A 25,853-nucleotide genomic window follows, 5' to 3' on the forward strand; every position below is an offset into this window, starting at 1 on the left:
AAATATGACTGTGGATTTTTCAGAAAAAGTAAATACACTTTGGCAACTAATTATTCGGACAAATAAATAAAAAAATTAATTTTCACTAAGTAGGGGGTGTGAATTGTTTGGTTGTTAATAAATGTCATTCTCGTCTTCCTGCTTTACCTAACTGTGTTGTAAGATTCATAGAAAAATATATATATTCTTTAACAAAATGGTTCGTGGACGTCCACTTGAAAAATCATTACGTGCACTTATTGTAAAGAAGTATTGCCAAGGTAAAAAAATTCGGGAAATTAGTGAAGAACTGAATTTAGCAAAGTCCACTGTAGCGGATATAATCTCACATTATCGCGAAACTGGTGGACTAGAAGTTAAAGGAAAAAGTTCAGGAAGACCGAAATTAGTTTCAGAAAGAAGTCAAAGGCTCCTTGTAAAACTTTGTAAAAAAAATCGAAGAAACACATTGCGAGACATGACAGCACAATGGACGGATGAAATAGGGCATAAGCTGTCACGAGAATGTTGTAGGAAATGGATTCACAAGTCAGGATTAAGTTTTTATAAGGTAATTTTTAAGTTTTTGGTTTACATTTGTTCCACCGTGCCGTTACAGGCCAAAGAAAAACCTTTAATAACGGCAAATCAAAAGAAAAATAGGTACAACTGGGCAAAGTCTAAGCTGGCATAGACCATGGAAGATTGGTCAAAGGTCATTTTTAGTGACGAGTCAAAATTTGATGTGTGCGTGGGAGATTTGCGGAGAAGAGTGATAAAATCAAAAAGTGAAGCGTTCAATAAAGACTGTTTAAAACGAACTGTAAAGTTTCCTAAAGGAATAATGGTGTGGGGATGCATGTCAGCTAAAGGGTTGGGGAATTATGAATTGGTGGAAACGACTATTAACGCCATGAAATACCAACAAATTTTTGAAAACAGTTTGTTGCCCTCTGTTGAAAAATTGTATCCGGACAACGATTATATTTTTCAACAGGACGGTGCATCATGTCATACCGCAAAAAGTACTAAGAAATGGTTTGGGGATCATGATATAAGAGTCCTTTCATGGCCTGCGAACAGCCCTGACTTAAATGTCATTGAGACACTTTGGCACGACATAAAATCCGTTTTGCGCAACAACCCCCAACGAACACTCTTAGGTTTAAATGCAAAAATCGACGAAGTTTGGGCAAGTCTTACTCCTGAATACTGCAGAAGTCTTGTAAGTACTATGCCTACAAGGATACGCACAGTAATCAAAGCAAAAGGAGATGTTACAGCATACTAAGTAAAAAAAAATACTCATGTCCGAATATTTAGTTGCCAAGTTTATTCATTCATATCAGCTTTTTGTTGTGTTATCATTTTGTTAAGTTAATAATATTACAATTTTTGTTCAGAATATTGCATTAAAGATACCTACTTATATATTATTCTAGTTTTGTTTTTGTAAAATGCATTTTTTTTTTCATTAAATTACAATTTTTTGTATAAAAGAATACGTGTCCGAACATTTAGTTGTTAGGGCTCGTAGTCTAGAAAATACCATCGATATTAAGCTTGATTTTGTGTCACAACATAAATTTATCAATTTCGAGACAAACACCAGCCCAAAATCCCCTGTTTATTCTCGAACGACCGTTCCACTTTTACGAATGCACTGACCCCGATTTTACAGCGGTCAAAAGGTTATCACCGATTTGTAAATGTTTGTGTAATGCCGAATTAATTGAAAACGACGTGTAAAAAATAATCAGAGGAAAGCGGAGAAAAACTGCGTTCGTGGTAAAACCGGACATGAAAGCAATTTTTTCCCCAAATAAAAAAAATATTATTTACACCTAGAATAAACAAAGCAAACAAAATTTCGTGACCTCCACAACAAACCGAGTATTGATTGTAAATGTTTACCCAACGAGAGTGAAAATGGAATACAAGATAATTTGAAAGTTAAATAATCAGAAAAAGACGTGTCGCGGTGGTTCAAGGATAAAAAGCAGGCGGCTGTGTAAACGCGTCAACTATTTATGGGATTAATAATTCCGAGCACTTCTTCACGCTCGATGAACCAAAAACCCCTAACCCGCCCCTTTCAATTAATGGCAACTGTGTCGAAACTAGTTTCAATTTCGAACTCAAATTACCAGTTTCAACCAGTTCGAAATATCTCATTAATAACCTCCTATTTGTTACTGCAATCGGTAAACTGTAAATACTCGAATTGTTTGCTGCTGCGAAGCGTTCTTGTGTTTCCCCTAACTCGTTAATTAGCAATAAATAGAGCGTTCTCATTATCGGGGCGCATTCGCATCGCTCTAAAATGTAAGTATAAGACGAGAGTTCGACGTTCACGTTCTAACCAGTTTTTTTAGGAAGGTTCGAGTCACGGTGTTGGCTATCCTTGCTGTCGTTGCTACCGCACTGGCGTCGGTGACTTGGGAGGGTGACTGTCACTGCTGGGACGAGTTCTATAAATTCAGTAAAAACGGTGTTTATTTTTGTAAAGGAATCAAACATAATCGAGTTTTCATGTGCAACGACGTCAAGCCACCGATCTGCAAGTGTGAAGTCGATGGACACATTATTAGTTTGGACTTGGGCGAAACCAACTGTCTGTCGGTGGTTCAGGGACTCGCGGGCGTGTGGTGTCACAACAAGAAGGACTTCGAGAAGTACTTCTCGACGCATCCTGAGCATGACATAACTGGAACATATTAATAAATAGTACGGTGGAAGGGCGGTCGTAACGAAGAGCACACTCTGGCGCCACCTGCCAACGAGAAGCCAAACTTCTAACTTAAGTCGTTTATATTTATGGCCATTTTGTTACAACTCTGGCGAATAAAACCGTGTAAATGTCGTCCTTGAGTGTTTTGACCCCCTAAAAGCCCAAGACGCGTCCCCGCGCCTCCATTTGCATGACAAACAAAAACAATTAAGACGCAAACTTTTCTCTCAACGCCGTGTTGATTGTCGCACTTTTTATTATTCTTATTCGCAGCGGAACAAAGTTTGCCGCGATCCGAAAAACGAAGATGTTCCATTAACTGCACATTTACATAATGGAGTTTTTTCTCGTCGGCGCACAATAATAAAATCCATAAAGACTTCCGACGGGATCGAACCTCCCGGACACGGGAATTAACAAAATCGCCACTTTTAAACTTTCCGTTTTTTTATTAGAGCGTCAGAAAAATTACGAAAACGCTCTTCTGGAGCACGGTTCGGTCTCGGCGGTCGTAAAGCCGGTAAGTCTACTATAAAATAGGCTGCGATATATATGATATATCCCATTTCTGAGATTGACATTTCATACGTCAATTTATTTGCTGCTGCACGGAAGCTTTAGTGTCAGTTTTTACGACTTGTTCTCCGTTTACGTTCGGGCGTATTTTCGGAGGAAATGAAGAGGAGGCGCGCGGGGGGCGGCGGATTTTCAGCGATATCGATAATTACGGTGTTTAGGTCCGTGCAGTACCGGTGTATGCACCGAAAACAAACGCGCCGGAAATCCCGTCCGGAGAGACCCTTCTCCCCCGAAACGTCAAAAATTTATTACGGCCATTACTCCCTATCTCCGACACGATCAGCACGAGCCTCCCATTATTAGCCCAATTTCTTAGCGCTTCCATCACTCCTGATCTGAGCACTTCTTTGACCCCAAGAAAGGACAACGCAAATTGCGAATAATTTCCTAGATCTTCCGTGACAAATGTTCCGCCTCTTTTCCCGCTCGGTATATTTATGTAGAACGCTCAAGTGTCAGACTAGAACTATTAATATTCGAGTTGAATGATGGCTAGCGATTCGTAACAAACGGATGCAGCTTCTGACATATTTTCGGCGGTTTCCCTTACAAACAACTGCTTTCCTTTTCCTTCGCGAACAACAACAGGAAACGTCGGAGAGCAGTTGCAGCGGATCGGAAAAGGGTGGAAATTTTCAAAGCTTCCGCCGATTGATGTAATTTTCTAATTGGTTTTTGTTATGAGGTGGGGGAGATTTTTCGATAATTGCTGGCGGAATAGGAGTCGCGGGCTGGCGATTGATGCACATTCAAAGATTAATTGTGTTTACTCGGATTAATTAAATCTGGAGGGAGGACGGAGAGGGGTAAGAAGCGACAAGTCGAAATTAAAAGTATTAGTTTGGGTTATACGTAAATAGCAATTGACGGAAGCATGGTGGAAATGACAAAATACAGCTCACTTCGCTCTATTAAACGTAATGCGAATCGTGGAAGGTTTTGTTTATAAAGCGGCGACGAAAAATATTACATACGAATTTTTGGGCGATTTTTGTCACGACATCATAGTTCAAAATAAAAGCGGTTAGAAACGCATAAAAAAGAAGTAAATTTTGTAGCTGAAATCATTACCGAAAATAACTAGATATTAATGGTCTGACGACAAACAAGAATGCACTGTGATAACAAATGACACCATACATACACAATACGATACGTGACATTAAATGAACAATTTCCGAGTATCATAGTTTCTTGTGATTATGCAACCAGTAATACACATGTGAACGACGAATTATCAGCCTAAAAGTGATTCTCTGACGACTGGACGAAAATTTTTAAAGACCTCTGGTGTATTATTTTTGAAAAAGTCCGATACAATAAAAACTCTCAGCTGAAAATTTTAAAGATTCAAGTACTTTTTTCATTTCAAACTAAACTATTTCCCCTTTGAATCATATGTTTTTAAATTATAATAATTTTTATAAATATTTTGAATATTTTTGGTAACTCGTTAGAACGAGCACTTGGCACATTTTTGTTTTTGAAAAATTGAAAAGAATTTTGGAAGTCGCTGGTGTTTTTTTTTTTTTTTAAGTTTGGAAGAATCTTGGAGAACCCTGGAATTTGTGGAAGAATTAAAAAAAAAATCGGTATTACCTGGTATTTTGTTTTTGAAAAAAATTCGGAAGAATCTTGGGGATTACAAATATTTTAATTTATTTTGAAAAATCTGGGGAGTCTTAGTGGTTTGTTAATGTTAAAGAATCTTGGAATCCAGAGTTTTTATTTTTAGAAGAATTTAAAACCATCTTGGGGCCCCAGTTGTTTTTTTTTTGGGGGGGAAAAATTTAAAAGAATCTTGGAATCTTCTGATGTTTTTTTTTTTGTGGAAAAAATCTCGGGTGCCCCTTGTGGAATTTTTTTGAAGAACTTAAATGACATTTTAGGGCCCCAGGTGTTATTGTTTTATTAACTTAAATACACCTTAGGACACCGTGGTGATTTTTATTTTTTTTTAAAGCTCGAAAAAATTGTGGAGGTCTTTTGGGAACCAGGGTTTTTATCTTTAGAAGAATTTTTGAAACAACTTTGGGCGCAAATAGCTTTTTTTAAGAATTTGAAAGACACTTGGAGGTCCCTGGTGCTTTTTTTTCAAGAATTCGAAATAACTTTGGGGTCATCTAATGTTTTGTTTTGGGAGAATTTTGAGGACCTTTGGTGTCCTAATTTACAAGAATTTGAAAATAGCTGGAGGTCCCTGGTGTTTTTTTTTGACAATTTTGAAGAATATTGGGTTTTTATTTTTAGAAGACTTTGAAACATCTCGGACGCTTTGAGTGCTCTTTTTGAAGAATTCAAAAAACATTTGGAGGCCCCTTTTGTTTTTTAAGAGTTGAAAAGAAGTTTGGATTCCCCCGGTTTTTTGTTATGAAAGAATCTGGGGGGGGGGGGGGCTGGTGATTTATTTTACAAGAATCTGAAAAAATCTGGGTGCACTTGGTGCTTTTTTTTCGGAAAATGTTAAATAATCTGGGGGGCAGTGTTTATGTAAAATTTGAAAAATATCTCTGGTGTCCCTAGTGTTTTTTTGTTAATAACTTGAAGAACACTTGGAGGTTTGGGTGTTTTTTTTTTTTTTGAAGAATTTAAAAGTACCTTGTGAGCCTCTGGGATTTTTTGTTTTGTATCAGTTTGAAAGAGTCTTACGACTGCTTGCTGTCTTTGAAAAAATTAGGAAGAATCTTGGAGCCCTGGTGTTCGAAGAAGTTCGAAGGGATCTTGGGGGCCCTTGGTGTTTTATTTTTGAAAGATTTCGGAATTGGTGTTTTTTGCTAAGAGTTTAAAAGATCCATGGGGTCTCTCCGCGGTTTTTTGTTTTGAAAAAGTTCGAGAGCATTTTGCAAGACTCTGATATATTTTTTTTCTTGAAAATATTTGAAAGAATCTTGGAAGCCCTTGATGTTTTAATCTTCAAAAGTTCTGGAGAATCTTGGGGCCTGGTGTTTTATTTAACAAGAATCTGAAACAATCTGGGTGCCCTCCCTCCCCCCCCCCCTCTCTCTCTCTGTGTGTGTTTTTCAATAACTTGAAAAACACTTGGGGGTCCCTGTTTTTTTTTTTGTAAAGAATTTGAAAGGATCTCGAAGTTATCTGGTGATTTTTTGAGGAATTTGAAAGGACTTTGGGATTCCCTGGTGTCTTATTTGAGAAGAATTTGAACGAATCTGGGGGCCCTTAGTTTTTGAACAATTTGCGCCAACTTTTAGCTTCCCGATAGCGTTGTCTTGGAGAATTTGAAAGAAATCTGGAGCTTTGCAATAAAATAACAGCCTTGATACCGGAGCTTGACAACCGCCAATGTGTTCTTTATATAAAAATCTTCAAATTTTCTTCGTTAGGTTCAACTTATAGACATGTGGCGGCGCAATAACACGATGGTAAGTGGAGAAAGATAAGCGGCCTCGTGGTCTAGTGGTCAAGGCACCCGCCCGGCAAGTGGGAGACGTTGAGTTCGATTTCCACCGGGGCAGCAACATTTTTCTTTGCTTACCTTCAGACACAATGATCCTTATATTCTCGACTGTTTACCCAGATCCGAAATCCATCTTAAGAACAATCTTATATCTGTTTTTCTGTTTCTTTATACACTTTCCTCAAAATGAAAACCACCACCATCAACTAGTCTAAGAACTCCCGAAACCTCTTTTCGCCCGTTTAGCTCCACTCCAGCCCTGTTAAAAAGCGTCCTCTCGTCTCCGTCTCCATGTCGGCGTCTGCCGCCTCTCCGCTAAACACCCCTCTAAGCACTAAAGTGAGCGAGTGCTTGCTTAACCGCCGCAGTCGGACACTTTTCGCCCTCCGCTCCTCCTAATGCTACAGAAAAGATCTGAACCGGAATACCCGGTCAAGATTTACCGCTCGGCCGGCCGCCGTAATGATAGAAGGGATTAGACCCTCTCCGGAATCGCTAACGTCCCCCCGAAGGCGTTCGCCCTGCCTGCATCTTATATTGAGATTTACGGCCGGCGTCGGTCAGTTTAGTGATTCTAATGGAAATGTCGGCGGTGGCGGCCGCTAATTTCCACATGGGTTATCATAATTGAATTATGCGAATGCGCCGTTTGCCGACAGGATGTCTCTCGAGTTTGCTTGCGTTTATCACGGCAGCGTTCCTCAAGATCTTGATGGATTAGGCAGTCTACAACTTCCTGAATATTCATGCGAGTTAGCGAAGTTTGTTATTTCGTTGATTATTTGTTACGACGCGGCGCTGACGACGTCGAAAGCGAATACGCAAACTAGTAAACGCTCCTATTAAAACTTTGCGTATTTAATTCCAAGTTTGCGCGGACGCGGAAAAACATTAATTGCTTATGCAGCAGACTTGACGACTATATGGGGGGATTTCGCTCGAATCGGGGATCGTTCTCATCGATCGGGACCGTGCTGGATTTTTCATAAACAAGGTAATGGCGTTGTTTACTGGCGATTTCGTGTCTTTCTACTCCATATACGAGCCTCTAAATCAACCGTCGAGCGTAATAGGCCCGATTATTTTATTCATGTGTTTGTCGGCCAACAGCACGGAAGATCAATTTTTATTTATTTGCTATACAAAAATGTATACTTTATTTAAATGCGTCCAATAAAAAATACATTTCCGTCATTTCTGGGTGTGGATTACTGAAGCGTAATAATTTAATTTAATAGCCAGTGTGATTCAGCGCAATTGAAGATTTTTCCGCTCTAGTGACATTATTATTTTGATAATATGTCGACGATAATTAAATAGAAAATAGCTAAAATTACCTCCGGGGATGCAACACTACATACACACTGAATAATAATATTCATATTATATCCGGAATTATCGTGGATGATTAGTTTTCAATGTAGGTTCGGACAATCACGTGTTTCAGACATTAGGCACTTCCAATTTTCGACCAAATGCAAATTGTTTTGAACAGTGTACGCTCTACAATATTATCTCGCAGCAATTTCACAATATGATGGTGTAATGAAAGCTGAATCCTCTAATAATTATTCTATGAACACAGATAATGCAATTGTTTGCTATTCAGGACGCAAACTTGGCAATAGTTTTCATATTTGCTTTGTCTGGCAGCATTTCCTAGTTTCATGTTGCAGGGGATGGGTGATATAATACCCCGTCCGAAATAGGAGGGCGAGTCAAGAAAAACCACCGACACTCGAACAGTGAATTCGTTCAGATAAAACCCGCAGTAGTATTAAACCAAAAGGAAATATATTTTAATAGTCCGACAATAAAAAGCAGAATTTAAATTTAGCAACATTATAGTTAATCACTATGCGCAAAATTCGCTTCTGGCGTCACTTTTATTTAATTCCGTGAGCGCAGATGCCGCTTCCAGCACGACCCACCCGAATTAATTTTAAAAGTGAGGCGCCGCGAAATCCGAAATTGCCTCGTTCCCCACTTCCTTCCGCGAAACTTAAGAGTGACTTAAATAAGCATCCCCTATAAGCCGCGACTTAGCACGAGTTAGCGCCTGACATATTATCAGCATTAATAATTAAGGTTGTAACAGGTGTGTCTCGCTCGAGTAAATTGTCTTAAAGAGCAAAGTTTATAATTAGGTTGTTGGGTCGGAGATCGACCTTCGCCACCCTTCACTGTTCAAAGACACAATAATAATAAATTAAAGTTGGGAGCCGGCCAAAATGCCAAAGCAGCATTACACCAATCGCCTTCGTCACACTTTTGCTTTCCCAAATGGACAAATCAAATCTCTTCGACCGAAAAACAGCCCCTTCGAAGCCGCCCCTGCTCCACTTTCGCCAACTTCTGGGGCAGGAGCAACGGCCTCGGACGCATGCAACTATTTCGGGGGAAGCGGCACGTGGGCGGATGGCATTTGGCAAAGAATGGGCGAATTTGCCGAAATCGCTAAATAAAAGCGCACGTTTTGAAAGCTCACGGTAAATACGAAAAGCGAGTTTTTAATAAAAAAAATTGTTCGCAAAAAATTACCAGTCGAGAATTTTTCTAACAAGGAACCAAGGACTCACCTGCAACAAAGACAAAATACGTGTGAATATAGATACGCTCGAACACAGTCTGCTTCTTCCAAAGCTCGCATCTCCCGAGCCCTGAATCCGCACAAAGCCCATCACCGTGAAATTATACAATTAGTTCGTCTATGCACGAGGACGGTAGTAATTCGCGATTGTCATCAGAACTCGGGACTCATACAATCGAGCAATTGAATAGGCGGCTGCGAGACAATTGAAAAGCTGCAGTAACAGAGCGAAGTTGGCGTCGGTGGGCGGAAAGTGTAGCAATTTATACGTAAATGTGCACATAGCGTTTGTTTTAAAGTCGAACAAAGGCAACGCGAGTCGGAGGAGCTTCCTATGGAAGCCGAAGTTTTATGGTGACCGGAGTGGTCCGAATGCACCATGGTCCGGATCGTTCCGGAACCGCTGCAAACTTTAGAGCCGTTTTTAATGGAGTGGACCGCTGATTTACGCGGAGACGCCTGGATGCGGCGATACTCCGGAGTCGGACGCTCGTAAACCCGGAATCGCGGACGATGGATGTGTGCAACAGGGGCGAGAAGGTCGCTGGACGCGCGTAAACAAGACGTATGGGTCGTTGTGGGTCGGTTGAGTCGGATCGAGGCGGCGGCGATTAACACGTCACCCGAAAATAGTGATACTTTTTTATTGTTTAGATTACTTTATCTACATTGTGTGCTGGTGCTTAGAGCATAATAGAGATAGGCAAAGTTGAGCGATAAGTTTAATCACAAAAGCTCGAGTTGAAAGTAGAAATAACATCTATTTTTACAAATCTTTGGAAATTTACGTTGATCTGAAGCTACCTTAAACAGGACAAACGATTCAGAGAAGATTCTTTCAAACTACTTCAAAAACTATGACCAAGGAACCCCAAGATTCTTTCAAACTACTTCAAGAACAAAACACAAGGGGTTCCTAAAATTTTTTCACAATACTTCAAATACTAGACAAAGCATCCTCGAGATTCTTTGAAACTACCTCAAAAATCAGACACCAGGGATCCTCGAGATTGTTTCAAACTACTTTAAAAACCAAGCACAAGGGATCCCAAGGTTCCTTCAAACTACTTCAAAAATCAGGCCCAAGGGATCCCAAGATTCCTTGAAACTACTACAAAAATTAGGCACAATAGGTCCCCGAGATTCTTTCAGACTATGTACTGCAAAAAGACATCACCAGCAGGGGCGGATTCAGTCCTCTGGAAATCGGGAACTTTCCATAGGCGACAGTAACCATGAAACACTCTATACTTATAAACGAAGTAAAATTTAGACCTTTCAGGCGCCAGTCTAAATTTTTTCCGTGTTGGTTCAGGAGGTGCGATCCGCCCCTGTGCACATCTGATGGAAACTTGTAAATATTTAGCATTTTCTAACGCACGTAGAAGCACACATTCTGACAAAACTTTGTGCATATAAATCCGCTCTTTACTGTGATAACTATTACACAATCAACAACATCGGAACGTCTTATCTCTCCCACTTAAATCCCACTCTAGCCCGTCAAGGTCTCCAGATTAAACACTGTAAATATTACCAAACAGCATTACCAAGCAAAACCACGAATTCAGTTACCCGTAGAACACCAAATCCGCTTTTACAATGTCATCGTCAAAAGTGGCTGTGGTAAGTATTTCAAAGCTCCATTCTAGGTATAACATGCACCTCAAACCTAGGTCACCGGCAGCAACAAAGGCATCGGCTATGCGATCGTTCAAGGTCTGTGCGAAAAATTCGACGGCGTCGTGTACCTAACAGCCCGAGATGTTAACCGAGGTCAAGAAGCCGTGGCCAAACTCAACCAACTCGGGCTTAAACCTAGTTTCCACCAGCTTGAAATTACAGACGAAAGCAGCATAACCAAATTCAGAGATCACCTCGTACAAAACCACGGAGGTATCGATATTTTAATAAATAATGCAGCCATAGCTTTCAAGGTAGGTCCTCATGTCAAAATGAACCTAATTTTCACCAATCCTCTTCCAGAGAACTGCAACCGAACCTTTCAGCGAGCAAGCCGTAATTACTAATTCCGTAAACTACTACGCGACTTTAAAAGTCTGCGACATTCTCTTCCCGATTTTGAAGAAGAACGCTAAGGTCATACATGTCTCAAGTTCAGAAGGACACTTATCGAAGATACCCTCAGCCACCCTAAGGTCGCAATTCAACGACCCGTCGTTGACCGTCCCCAAACTCAACCAGTTGGTGGAAAAATTCATCCAGTGAGTTAATGGCTTTTCAAAGATTGTTAAACATTTTGGGATTTAGGGATGCCAAAAATGATAAACACAAGGAGGCGGGCTGGGGAACTTCTTCCTACGCTGTGTCGAAAGTGGCAGTCAGCGCTTTGACCAAAATACAACAACGGAACTTCGACCAAGAGACCCCCAACAGAAATATCTCTGTCAATTCGGTGCACCCTGGGTACATTAAGACCGACATGACGGGTCACACTGGATTCGGGACCATCGAAGAAGGCGCCCGAGCTCCCCTATTTTTGGCCCTTGAAGCCGAAAATCTGAAAGGCCAGTACATTTGGAAAGACGGCACAGTGGCCCAGTGGGACGCCGAAAAGCCGCCAGCTCCGTTTTAAATTTTTGTTGTTATAAAAAAAAAAAAATTTTACCCCTTGTATTACGTTTGTGGAAAAGTATGATTATCGAACTCATATAATACGAATTTTTCCCCTAGTGTATTAAAAAAAGTTTCATTGATGGCTGTAAATTTACGGTGTTACGTTCTACATAACAATAGACGCGTAACAAGTTATCGACCACGCTTCGTCTGCCCCAAATCCCCGGCTCTAAACCCCACGACCAGCAACATCAATTTAAAAGCACCTTTTATCTTCTCGGATCCTATTACCTATAAAAATTCAAACAGCAATTATTATTCAAGTCGACTCTTCCAGCTTCCGTTTCGCTTTTTATGCATCTGCAAGAAGCTAATATTAATCCGGTAAATTATCCCCCTAGAGCTGATGTATTCGGATCACCTTGTTTATTTCCCCGAAATTAAACCCATAAATTGCATTAAACGACTCCATTCGCTTTTATGCACGGTCTTATTTACCCAAAAAGCTCCGAGGGCAATTTGTTATTCCCTAATATTGAATAATTTGTTGCTCGCTACACCCCTCGATCAATTTTTTACGCACGCCAGCAATTAAAGTCGCTTGAGAGGGACGCGCGATGAAACTTTATTTTTCCTTGTTGGGTACTTCTTAGACAACCAATACACTCTAAAGATCATTTTTAATTAAACAGTGGTGAGGGTGCTTCAGGTTTCTGCTCTCTTGACGATACCCTAGGGACGTTTCGAAGTGGATACGAAAATCAAAGCGCGCTTTTTGCATTTTCGCGGATTCGTGTGAGGTTAGCGCCTTCCAATTTGCTAAATTCGCAGTGCAGTTCCCATCAGGACGGTCTGAATAATAAATAAATTTAATAGCCCATTACTGAAGTTTCAGAAATTGGAAGTGAGAATAATTAAAAGCTCCGTCCAATCAGCTGTTAAGAGTTGGATGGATATTACCAATTAAAAACTTTTAATTTTGCCTCTAATAGATGAGAATTATTACGGCATAATCAGCTTTTTGCATCCCGATGCGATAATGGCCGCTCATATATTTTTATTTTCTCTCGTCGAGTTCGGGGATAATTTTATCTGCAATGCACAGGCGAAATTATTATATTTCGGGCTCGTTATTACTAACATTACCGTTACCAGGGTGACCGGCGTTGGAAAATATTAATGAAGCTTTTAGATGCGTTCATCGATCGTTTTCGCTCCGAAAAAACCGGTTTACGCAGTAGCCACTCGATCCAGATCAACTTTACGACGGCAATTAGGTTTTTAATTGTTAGTCGAGTGTTCGCAAATGAGCTGCTAACCTTTGAATTAAAGATTTTATTTATTATTCTAGAAAGTCTCGCTTCTGCTCTCCAGGTGTTGTAAATTTGGATAATTACAATATTAAAAGGGGGATAGGCGCAAATCCGGACTTCCTGGATCTTGGTCGAATATTTATTTGTGGCGGCGTTTAAAAAACGTCGGCTATTACTTAATGTCCTGCCGCCACCAGCGCCGCGCGTAACGCCTGATTCAGAATTCAATCATAAAGCTATTAGCCGGATGAAAAATGGAAAAAGGCATTTGAATGAAATTATTATTTATTCCATTATCATTCCTCCGAGGGAGTATGTTTTATTATGGAAAAGTCCAATTCGTCTTATTCCCGGTTTTTCCTCGCCTCCTTTCTCCCAACTCAAATTAAAACGCGCAACAATAACAACAAACTTTTATTTCGGGAGCTTCTTGCCATTTCCCATTCGCCTCATTTCTCACAGGTCATTACGGGCTACGTTTTAACGAGTCACGTACGTTGACGCTGTTGTTTTAGGGTAAGTTGGTGGATTAGGCAGGGATTCGGCAGGGAGCGGCATATTTTTATTTTGGCGGTTTGTTTAGACTGGCGGATTGTAATTAGGCGGTCTAACAAGGGACACTTTGACCCGGAATTTAAATCGGACGCTTTTTATTTACGAGGGAGGCAAATCGGATCGCGCCGCCGCCTAACGAATGCACTCTCCACTTTTTTCCCAAAATAAACACCGAGGAAGTGCTTTCGAGGGGCTTTTATCTCTTAACGTAACTGTGCGGATTAATGAAGACGCAAATGAGATATCAGAAACATTCAAAGGGAAGAAATGGAATAAGGAATGAGCGGGGAGCTCAAAAGGACGGAACGGGACGACATAAAATATATAAACCGACGACTACGCAAACAGGAATATATCTCTCTACAATCTACACCAATCGAATTTCCTCGTTAATTCGCAAGTCTCGTCAGAGCTCCAGCTCCGCGTCGCTGGAATCGGTGCACCACGATGGGCGCCAGCGAGTTTATTAATAGCCACAATTGTACAGTTACAAAGAGTACATTTGTAATTAAGTTGTAGATGTTTTGAAACGTCTCTGACAAGCTATATTTTCAAACGCTCTAATAAAGTTCGGTGTAACGTCAAGTGTCGACTGCAAGCTCATGTTAATTGCGGCGATTTCGCCATCGCGACTCACACGATAATAAATCTACGACGTTTGAAACATTTCCAAGCATTCCGTTAATTAGGCGGCCCAGGAGCGTCTTTTGTGTCTCTAAAAAAATTAATGTAGCGTTTAAAATATAGATTCCGCAGCGGTGCGCCATTGCCATTCAGCGCATGTGAGCCGTCCAAAATAAAAAACTTCCATAACTTGATCTTATAAGGGTCGAAATAAGTTAAAATGTGTTTCTTCTCATTTTATGGCCCCCGTAAAAATAAAAATCTTTTTATGACACAGCACGAACGACAATGGAATACCGAAGAGGCGATCCCTGAATTTTTAATTGCGTCACTCGTCGATATTTGTAAAATCGCTGTTTTCGCGACGAGAGTCCTCGAACCTCTAAAATTTTAAGTACTGCGATGTCAATAAAATATAATAGGCCATAACTCTTCAAGTTTTCATTCCGAGACGAGGGTGCTTCTTTAATCACGGACACTAATCTTCCTCGGTGAAAAATCGCCCCATCAGACTCTACAAATTACCAGTCAATCTGAAGTTAAACGTCGGAGTGCTTCTTTTTTCGGCGACGCGAAATTTCCATCACACGCCTGTTTAACCGGAAAAATTTCATAAATTGGATGTTTGCGCGATACAAAATTAATCTCGCCGGAATTAACTGTCACGGCGGAATTTATATTACATTCAAATACACATGTAAGATACAGGATATTACGAATTTCCAATTTCTGGAGCGGGCCAGCACGTGGCGTGTGCAAGGCGAAGACTTTATTTCCGGGAAAGCTGTCACAATGGAGCTTTTTTGCCGCTCCGGATTGATACGTTACGGAAACTTAAGCTACCTGAAATTAATGACCTACCAACTATTTATTACAAACTACACATCGCCTGCGGCCAAACTCACCCCTACGACGTTGCAGATCGACCTCTCTCCATCTTAGTAACAAAATGACTCCATCGTCACACCAAGTAGTAGGTCATAGTTACTCCCACTATCTCCACCGTCAGCACGGCACAGACTCCGTGGTCTAATAATTACCCCCGTCGTAAACGCGGTCCTTAATGGAGACGTAAAATCAAGGGATCAACCTGCCCGACCCGATCGGGTCAAGGAGTCGTCCGATGTCTTTATTCGTCACGCATAATCCCGTAAATACGTCACGTGGTGTTTACATTAAAATTCCACCCCTATTCGGGTCGGTTACCGCAGGCGTGTAATTCAATGTTCGGTAATTTCCGGACGAACAGAGGCCACTTCTTCATAACGTCCCTCCAATGCCTACATATAAATATAAAATTATGGCGGTTGCCTACCTCTTGGGCCCGAATACATGTTTCAAGACGAGGGTGCTATCTTGGACAGTTTTACGGGTTCCTGGAATGTTCGTGTTTAATTTGAATTTAGGGGCGCTGTTTATTCGGGCCGCAACGCGTTTTTGGGGGCTTTTTGTAAGTGGGCGTGGCGTTTAAGCGACGCAGGGGGACGATACCTCCACGAAAACAAATTATGAGAAATTCGTTTAATCGACTTTATGGAAGACAACTTGTTCAGTGAATTGGTACCAAACACAACGGCACAGTTCGACCCAGTTTGAGGACCTGTCAGTTACGGTCTTCCAAACAGGGGAGATGTCATAACCGATTTGATTTCTCGCGGTCTCCAACTCGACTTTCTCATTCCTATCTCACTGTCGAGACCAAGTTGTAATATGTCAGAACTTTTATTCACAACCTATTTCAGCTACATCTGGAGCACCACAGGGGTGTAATCTTGGGCATTCGTTATTTCTTATATTCATCAACGACTTGTTGATAATATTACAAGAAGTTATATTATATCATTATAATCATTAAGAAAATTTAGTCAAATTTACTACGTTGTGATGCCCGTCTCTGTCAGCGAAGTTTCTGGTACCCGAGTGGATTATTATAGAAGTAATAATTAAAAAAAATAAATAAAAGCTAGGGGCTTCGGACTAATCAAAAAATTGTACGTTAAACTACAAAGGACGCGTAATTGGATTAATATCTATACATTGTAGATGTCCATTTTTGTAAAAGTGGACATTCAATCTGGACAACAATGACACAGAGCTCAGTTTTATTTTAGCCACAACCACAACCGGATTGAATTTAATTAATTTCATTAAAATTGCAGGTGATGCATATATCATTATCGTGAAAATTATATTGAATGTGTGTCGCTTTAATTAAATTTGAATGTAACGTCAAAAATAAAAATAACCCCGTGGATATGTATGTATTTTTTAAATTTATAAATCGTACAAAATATATTAATCGAGGGTGTTTATTTAAAATTTACTCCGTTTTTGTGCGTCCGTTTCTCGACCTACCTTTTAAACACATCCTTTCGAATTTGTACAATAGGTCCTGGATCCTTCCACCGGACCCAGTGCCTCTATTTATAGCCCCGTAATCCGGCGTTCCATCAATGAAAAACCGTTTAGGCAGAATTTAAAATAATTAAGTAATTTGTGCGAACCTAAAGCTCAGCACGTGTAGCGAAGAGGCGGAGGCAATAATGTCCGAATTTTGTAACCCGGAACGCAGCGTCCGCACGTAATTTAAAAACCCCAGCAACAGTCGTCCCGATGAAGGATTAATTTTTAATTAGGGCGTCGCGGTGCCGTCGCTTGCACAAAAAGTGCACTTTTTTTGCCGGAATAAAGCATCTATATCTGGCGGCAAATAAACGCCACATAAACACGCCAAAATAATGTCCGCCACCGCTTTTATTGCCTTCAGATTTCATCGCGCCGAGACATTTCGTTCCGATAATTAAACGCCCATCACGACGCCGCTTCCGAACAGGTACGAGCCCGAACAAAGCGGCCGCAATCCCCCGTCTAAATATAAGTCGTAAAGAAAAACAGAATCGGCCGAACATAATCTCCTCCATCTAGGGAACAACAAGTTCCGGGGATTGGGAAAAATTCAATTCGTCTTAAGCTCGCCTCCGTACAAAGCGTTCTGCGAGGGAAAAATTATATGTTCTTGTGTTCATCCGAAGTCGTTTCGGGGATTAGTTAGTATAAATTCCGGCGGCGGCGGCGTCTTTTTTAAGCGAACGGGAAACGTCAAAGAATGCGAGGCCGTTTCGGTGTCGCGGCCCCGTTTAATCAAAGGGAGTAGTCCGCGTGGGGACGGCGTTTATCCGCGCCTCGAGCCTCCTAACCTACATCCGTTGTTACGACTTTGTTTTGGGCTTGTTCGCAAATAAATTTCATATCAGGAATAAGATAAAGGCGGCATTGTTTACCGGCGGCGGCTGGATTTTACGATTCGGGAAAGGGTTGCGAGGGTGCTTCGGAGCCGAGCACAATAAGAAGATTTGTGGCTAATAACGTACAAGGGAAACAATAAGTGCGTAAGTGGCGGGGGCGGCGGTGGGTTCACAAATCAAACGGAAGACCACGACACGAACAAAGTCGAACCACCTCCAATGACGGAATTAGACACTCGGAGGCGGCAAAAATTACTCCCCGAAACGCCGTCCCATGACCCTTCCGTGATCCCGACTTTCAATCTAGCTGTTTGTAAATTTGGACAAAAATTTTGCAGATTGTTGGTTTCACATATTCGTCAAAAAGACTCCAGGGGTTAGATCAGATCAGGTGAGGTGAGGTCACGTCACGTCAGGTCAGGTCAGGTCAGGTCCTGCCAGGCCACGTCAGGTCAGGTCGTGTCAGGTTAGATCAGGTCAGGTCACAGGAGCATTCGAGATTCTTACGCATTCTTAAAAAAAAGACTCCACGAGTCATCAGGCGTTTTCTTATTCTTAAACAAAAAAGGACTAGCAAGCATCAAGATTGTCTAGAATAAGAATTCTGTAAGATTCCGTCACATTCTTAAAAAAAAGACATCAGTAGCCCCCCTAAGATTATTTCACATTCTAAAAAAAGGATCCCCGAAAATTTTCTTATTCTTAAACCAAAAAGGCACTATCATCCATCAATATTTCTTCACATTCTTAAAAAAAGTCGGTGAGGTCCTCCCGAGATTCTTTCACATTTTTAAACAAAAGACACTAGGACCTCTTGAATCTTGTACAATGTTTAAAAAAAGACACAAAGGAGCCTGGGGACCCTCTTACATTTTTTGAACAAAATACGCCAAAGATTTCCGAGATTTTTTCGCATAATTAAAAAAAGACTTTATTTTGTTGCACCAAATTCTAAAGCACATAAAAACTGACAATACGTGAGAACATCATCATTTTCAGGAAAAAAAAAGCATTAAAATTACGTATTACAATCATAGACCTATCAAAGAGCAGCAAGGCAGACCAAGTCTAAACCCTTCGTGTCTGGGGTGGTCTTACCATTTCCTAGTCTTCCGAGCCGCCGGCCGTTCGAACGGTGTTGGGACCCAGAGATCGGGATTTTCGGTGCGCGTAAATGGCGCAGTCGGTGGGATGGCCGTCGCAGCGGCTCGAATCTGGATTCTGCCCCCGCTCGAGCATAAAAAGCGGCACTTAGGCCGCCATCAGTCAGGCGGGTTTGAAAGAATGGGTCCCCGTCGCCGCCCCCCGTGTGTACCGTTTAATTTGCATTTGGTAGTTGCGCGGTCCGGATTCGTATTCATGATGTGCTTTATCGGCGGCACGTGCTCCGTCGAGCTCAAAGTTCCTCCGTCAGCATCATCACGGCGGAATTCGTCAGTCTGTGCGCCACGACGCCTGTTAAACTCAAAAGGGGCGGTTTAGCATAAGTCCACTCGGTTGACTTGCGGTACGTAGTGATTAGCGTCGAACAAAGTTGCTGAACTCGCCGAAACTCCGGCTGCGTCCCGGCAAGTTCGATGGGAAGCCGCATTAAAACGTCACTACGCGCAATCAAACATTACGTTCTAAACGAATTTACTAGGGATAACGAGAAGTGTCTACAGCTTTAACCGAGCAAAAGCGGAATTTACTGTGTTACCAATGATTTATGGCTTGCTGCGTTGCGAGGCGATGCGAGGAGTGGGGAATTTTTACCGATTTTGCCGTAAATTGGAAACGTTTCCAAACTATTCCGGGAGTTGTATGCTTTTTATTGCGGAACTAGGATGTTTACAACCCCATAACCGGCGCAAGTTTAACCTCATATTTTTTGTTGTAGCGTGATATAAACCGGCGAAGACGACGTAGAGAGCTCGGTTTATTTCCCCGGTCGGGGCTGTCGTTTACTGGAGGCACTTATTTCCACATTTAAAAACTACTCGCAACAATTCGGTCGCTTTGTGTCTGCGCGGTCTGCCAAACGGGACGCCGGGGACCAAAAACACAAAACGGCTAAAAAATTCCGCCATTCGAGCATCCGCGAACGCACGCCGCCATCTTCGCACCTAATCCGATCTTCCTGTTTGTGCATTTTTTTCGGCATGTGCGCAAATCGTTGCAGCAACATCCTCGAACGCCGCTAAGTGGGCTTCCGTCGGGTAAACAACGCAATTTTTTACATTAGAGCGCGCAGCGTTTATTAGATCGTTCCGAACATTGACGTGGACATTATTATGTCAAACGGTCCTGGCCCCGTTCCAAAACAACCTCTGGAAAAAGGAGAGCGCGCCTAAATTGATTTTGCACGCCTGCCACTGTTTTTGTAATGCAATTTTACACTATTAGTGTATTTGTTTAAAAATAATACAACACGTTAATGTAGTTGGCAAAGCAACAAAAGCCAAACGAAATAAACTCTGATAATATTTATGAGGAACAGATTTCTCCTCGACTCGAACTATTTTCGATCCTCCTGTCCCATTCATCCTGCGAGCGTGCATACGCGTTTCTCCCTTTCATGTCCTTTTTTGGAGCAGAAAAAATCATTTCGGCGCTTCATGGGCTGTGAAATTAGAGCGGTGTATCGCGACTTATTAAGTTTTATTGCAAATTGACAATTATGGAGGAATTTCCCGTTCTTTGGGGGCGGCTGCTCGATAATAAGCCGTCAAAAGGGGCAGACGTGTGGCGCAACACCCAACCTTTCCAACCTTATCGAACGCCAGAGGCTTCTTCTAATTTATGTTTTACAAAACTTATCGAAGGATCGCCTTCGAGCCGGAGTGTGAGGATTAATTAACGAACGATTTTTTTCATTAGCCGGTGATGTATGGCTACATTTAAGTTAAAAATTCGGGTAGAGAACGAGTTTGGACAAGTTGGAGATTAATTTCGCGTTGCGAGCACTTCGGGTTATGGATTTAGTGCTACGGAAGAAAACGAAGGCCGAAAAAACAAGCGGAGACCGCGACACAAGACGGAGACTAATTAATGCCTTTTGGAATCCTTTGGTGTGTAAAAAACCGCTTTGGAATCAATTTAGACGCGAAACGCCAGACGACGCGGAGCTCATGCCATCGGAGCCGCACTAAACACTCGAAGCAGGTGACTTTCCCGTGAGTGCTGCTGTTTCAGACCGATTCGAAACTATCGATGCCTCTTTTGAAACACATGCCAAGGGTACGACCTTGTTCACAACAAACGAGACCGCTATATTTCAGGCCACGCTAAAATAGAACTTTTCAAAAAACCTAACTCAGTACCTTTAATTCGTTACTCAAAAATAGTAGCTGTTCTTGTCCGTTTACCGAACAGATGGAGTCGTAAAGTGAGTCACCGTACTGGATGTTATCGTATAAGCTTGACGTGATCACTCCATTTGTTCGGTAAACGCACTATAGAAATATTTTCGCTCCAAGCAACGAATTTCGGTTTCAGAAGAAATATGTACGTGACCGAGGAAGATTTCTTTCGGTCTGTTCGATGACGATGACGACGCGCTGAGTTTCCGTGGAACTTTTAATTCGGCGCGGAAGTTTGTGTAAGAAAAAGGAAAATCGAATGCACTCCCGCTCTTGTTCGTTTTTGAAAGCCGAGGCAGTGTCTTGCATTATTTAAATCCGGTCTTAATGTTCGCCGTAAAATCCCGTTAGAAACGTATTACGATAATACATCGAATGGAGATTTGCACTCATAGAAAACGCATTAACGCTCAACATTTCGGTTTGTGTGCATAATCGATGTTTCAGCACTCTGAAAATCTTATCGATTCGTGTATTTGGCGTGTGTATAAAGTACAGCTGTTGCCATAGATTCCATTCGCGCTCGGCATTAATTCTGCTTTAATTAGAGGGTGGAGTGCACTTGTTGAGTAAACCGATCTTCGGCTGCTGAATAATTGAAAGAACGGCGAAAGTTGAGGTCGCGCCGAAGACAAACGCAAAAACGTCATTCCGAGGTCGATATTCGTACGAACGGCGATTCCAATTTGAATTTGATTAAAATTAAATTGATTACATGACGACATATTAAATCACGTCGGATCGGATATGTAAATTCGACGCATTGATTTTGTAAGCATAGTACAACGGCACACATTTACTGAATAATTGAAGCCCCCATTAATTTCGCCGCATAATAGTGGATTTCGTCGCCTGCATAGATGGCGCTGCGAAAGAGTGCGCTTTATTCTGCCCCCGGCGTGACTGATCGCCGCAATTTGTCCCGTACGTGCGCCCACCTCAAAATTAACCCAAATTAATGCCTCGCGGAGACGTTCCTCGATTTTTCGCGCCTCCCCGACGCCATCAATTTGACTTTCAAACATTTCATCTCGATACGACGCTACAGAAATAGACATTTGCATTCCGAACCGCCAGAATCGCCCAACGCTCGTTCCGGCACCGCCGTCACAACACCTCTTTATCATAAGCTCGGCGCTGGAGGTGTGTTTCTGAAATGCCGCCAAACGGACGCATTTGCGCTGACGACCGAAAATTTCGAACTTTACATGAATTATCGCGCAACTTTCACAATAACGCGACGACGGGAAAATTGAAAACGTCTGCGAGCTGCAGCCGATGACGGAATTGACGTGGAAATTGTTTCCAGAGTCGCGTTCGCCGGAACGGGGAGCCGAATGTTTTCCAGATCTTTCGCGGAATGTATACTTTGCGGATCGATGCCGAATGCCTTCGGAAAGGTTATCGAAGTGTTTTCGAAGCTAACGCACCGAGCTAAATGCTCCTGCCGGCGCGGAGGCGAGATCAAGCGCGGAGATGCCTCGCGGTGGCGCAGAGTCGACTACCGACGCTGGAACTTACTCATACCAACACTAAAAATTTTTTTACGAAAATCACTCGGTACCGGTAGTATACTATCCTCAAAGATATTTGGCGTTTATGACTTCACACCAATTTGACTCCCATTATAATTCAATAGGCCGTCACAACCGGATGTCTTAAACCGATACCTACCTGAAAATACCTTTTCTGGTAAAAGCACAGGGCAGGACTGAGTTTTGCATTTACCGACAACTGCGCCTTTCGAGTTTTTTATTTTAAGTAAAAACAAAGTAACTTTGTACTCAGTCATTTTTTATTACAGCACAACTATTTACTTATTAACTACTACTGCTTATTTATTGATCGAAATAGTCACTGTCATCATCACTCGACTCTTCTAAATTAATAATTAACGGTGTTATCAACCGTGCCCTGTACTGGTCTTCTTCTTTTGTGGAATGTCGTACACAGTTGGCCCACATTTCGGCAGTTATTTTGGAAGCTTCTTCCCTAATTATGTCAATTGTTGCACTACTAAATTTTGGTGCCGTATTATTCCTTCTTATATTATTTTTCATTTGCGACCAGATTAGTTCGATGGGGTTAAATATACAATGGTACGGCGGAAGTGTGATGTAGAGAGCGGATTTCGGTCGGGCTAGACAAGGCCAAACTCGGTACGGCTCGTATGGGATGGGAATTCATTGCAGTTACGGGCTGCACTTCGTTTATTTGAGATTAGAATACCGCTGCTTCGTTGCACTCTGCTGTTAATTCCAGTTCTCATTTACTTAGCCGTTTGATTAATAAATCGTTAATTGTACTTATGGAATAAGTGATATTCAAATTCAGTGATTATCTATCACCCGCTACTGAGTCCCGGCGATCCAGCGCGTCCCCACCTATAATCGTGACGTAGCCCGACAGAAATCCGCTGTCTACTAATCACCCTAAATCCACAATCTCGCGCCATAGCATCTATTTTATATTGTTTCTCAAATTTTCGAGTGTGTAACACTTGTAATAATTGTGTCTTTGTGTAATTTTCTTCAAAGTATAAATCATGTTCCGTAAGGAAATTTTGAAATTTGAAAATTTTAACAAACAAAATTACTCTGAGTCCGGTCCTTCGCGTCTCGACCGTCCCTGGCACGTCGAAAAGGTCTTTACAGGTAGGTATCGGTGAGCGGGTTTAAGACATCCGGTTGTGACGGCCTATTGAATTATAATGGGAGTCAAATTGGTGTGAAGTCATAAACGCCAAATATCTTTGAGGATAGTATACTAGGATAGCTTGGCACTGGGTGTGCGCGCCGCAGCAATGAGATCGGGTCGCACGTCGAAAATCCCCCGTATCCTCTGCCCTGATTAGCATAAAATCCTATCGGTCCGTCAGAATCCGAAGAGCCCACCGGCCCATAATCAGCATTCGTTCCTGCGCTCGCATCCGTGCGTAATTCCCTCGAAGGATCCGGGCGGCGGGCTCAGCTTTCCATAATACATCACGATGAGCGCCTATCTACACTGTCTATCCATGAATTTATCATCGCAGACAGGTTTTCAAGAACCGCATTGTACGACGATCTGCCATTTTAGTGGGACCCCCATTCATAGAATTTAAATATTTGATGAGTCGCGTCCTAAACGAGGGCGAACGTCTTTTGTGCGGGCCTTCCGTGTGTGCTCGCGCTCTTCTCCCGCCCTGAGTGATTCGGAAAAGTTGTGAAATATGCACGCGTCGGACAGATAAAACCCGCTAGCACGAACTAATCGTTATGAGGCTCTCGTACGACGTATAAACTAAACGCGCTACAGCATGCATCATGACCTGTCAGTCCGCACGTCTCACATAAATTCTCTACGAAAATATCGGGTAAGTAATTGGCCCGAACGAAAAAAGAAATATGTCCCATTGATAAGGCCGCAATCGACGGATCGGCCAGACTCCTCGGACGCAAAAAGCGCTCCCTTAATAACCGGAGGCACGACAAAAAGACTTTTGCAAAAAAGCGGGACACGGGGATGACGCAATTTATTAAATCGAGCTACTTGATTAAAAAGTCTAAGGGCATGTTCAAGCAAGCTCAGCTTTTTATTCCGCTCGGAGAAACGACAATCGGAGAATTGTCGCAAAACGCCGGTCCGGAGAGATATTGGAAAATCGAAAAATAAATGGAAAGCTCGATCGCCAACGACGCTATACAACTATAGAGAGTGTATGAGGCCGCAATAACGCCAGATTAAATTCATTATTGTGGCCGCAAAACGCAACCCCCGCAAAAAGGTTAACTTTCTCCTCCCTTGTAACTGCGAGGTAAGCGTTGCAGCGTCTAGAACGACACGACACGACACGACACCACCAGCCCAGAGCCGGCTTTGACCGTGTACTTTAATCACCCGCCGTCGAGCCCGCGGTAATTGGCTCTCGCCTTTAAAACTCGGATTATGTAAACTGCGCCCCTAATCCGCCCCACTTCATGAGCTCTTCATGACTCCTCGCCGGCCCAGATTGGCAATCAGCGACTTCACAGGCCTCCCTCGCCCCGGCAGCGCAAACATTAAAAAAAGCATGCACTTTGCATGCGATCTCGACGTGGGTAAACCGAGCCGAGGAAAGCTTTTATCGATATACCTCCGAAAAAAGGTTTATTTGCATGAATATTTGCGGAGGGCGCCCGGGGCCGCTTTCGCCGGATTTTTCCAGGGCCCGATCGGTCGGCGCGATAGCGTCGTCGTCCAATTATTAATAATTAAACGCTTTGACGCTCCGGTTCATCCATCAAAGAGATCGAATCGGCGGTAATTCCGCTCGCAGGATTCGGGTCGATTCCGGCGGATTTATTTTCGCCGAAGAAAATTTGATTACCGTTGCGATTTATGCGGCACAGGTCCGGCCGGTCATTATTTCCAGTTCATTAGGGGCCGGGAGGGCGCCTGCGCCCGCACGCGTCATGTCAGCGTTTCTCTCATTATCCCTCTTCTGTTGTATAACCTGCAGCAGGAAGCCTAATCTCGCCAGGGGCATTTGTCTTCATTTGGAGGCAGAGATGAGCTTGCCGTTTTTATTATATCTTCAATTAAACCTGTATTCCAGTCGTAACTTTAAAATAATTTGTAATGTTTGCGGTGTTTCGGCCGGCTAATTGCCCGGAGTTTTATTTCCGTGTTGGCATTTCGCTCCGGCAAAAAAGCCCCTTTTATTGCGACGACGTTGTAAAAGAAAAAAGTCGCCTCCGCTCCCTCCTTGCGCCACCTTTCATGTCGCGCGTTATTTCCAGTTAGTTTCGCCGTAATTTTTAAAAGCGGAGCTTTGCGGTAAACGCGGCCGATTGAAGGAGGACGCCCGGAAGATTAAAACGAGACTCACATAAAGTAATTTATCTCGAAGCGGCTTAAGGACACAATCGCGAACGGACCGGGAA

General features: G+C 42.3%; 2 protein-coding genes and 1 long non-coding RNA gene across 3 annotated transcripts in view; 2 read left to right on the plus strand and 1 right to left on the minus strand.

Moving 5' to 3' along the window:
- The window catches only part of LOC135126060 (uncharacterized), a 150,794-nt gene that overhangs the window by 62,927 nt on the left and 62,014 nt on the right, over positions 1-25,853 (minus strand). The gene's annotated exons all lie outside the window — the stretch shown is intronic.
- On the plus strand, positions 1,978-2,842 carry LOC135126027 (uncharacterized). Its single transcript, XR_010279992.1, has 2 exons — positions 1,978-2,304; positions 2,355-2,842. It is a non-coding gene; the product is annotated as an uncharacterized LOC135126027 (long non-coding RNA).
- LOC135126028 (carbonyl reductase [NADPH] 3-like) lies at positions 10,807-11,929 on the plus strand. The gene is made up of 4 exons (XM_064051819.1): positions 10,807-10,920; positions 10,971-11,231; positions 11,281-11,519; positions 11,566-11,929. Exons 1-4 carry the CDS (start codon positions 10,897-10,899, stop codon positions 11,888-11,890), a joined length of 849 nt encoding a protein of 282 aa, XP_063907889.1. The 5' UTR covers positions 10,807-10,896; the 3' UTR covers positions 11,891-11,929.

The sequence above is a fragment of the Zophobas morio genome, unplaced genomic scaffold (assembly GCF_036711695.1).
Source record: "Zophobas morio isolate AGI-343-1 ecotype UQ-CSIRO unplaced genomic scaffold, CSIRO_AGI_Zmor_V1 ptg000010l, whole genome shotgun sequence".
NCBI classification, from domain to species: Eukaryota; Metazoa; Arthropoda; class Insecta; order Coleoptera; family Tenebrionidae; genus Zophobas; species Zophobas morio.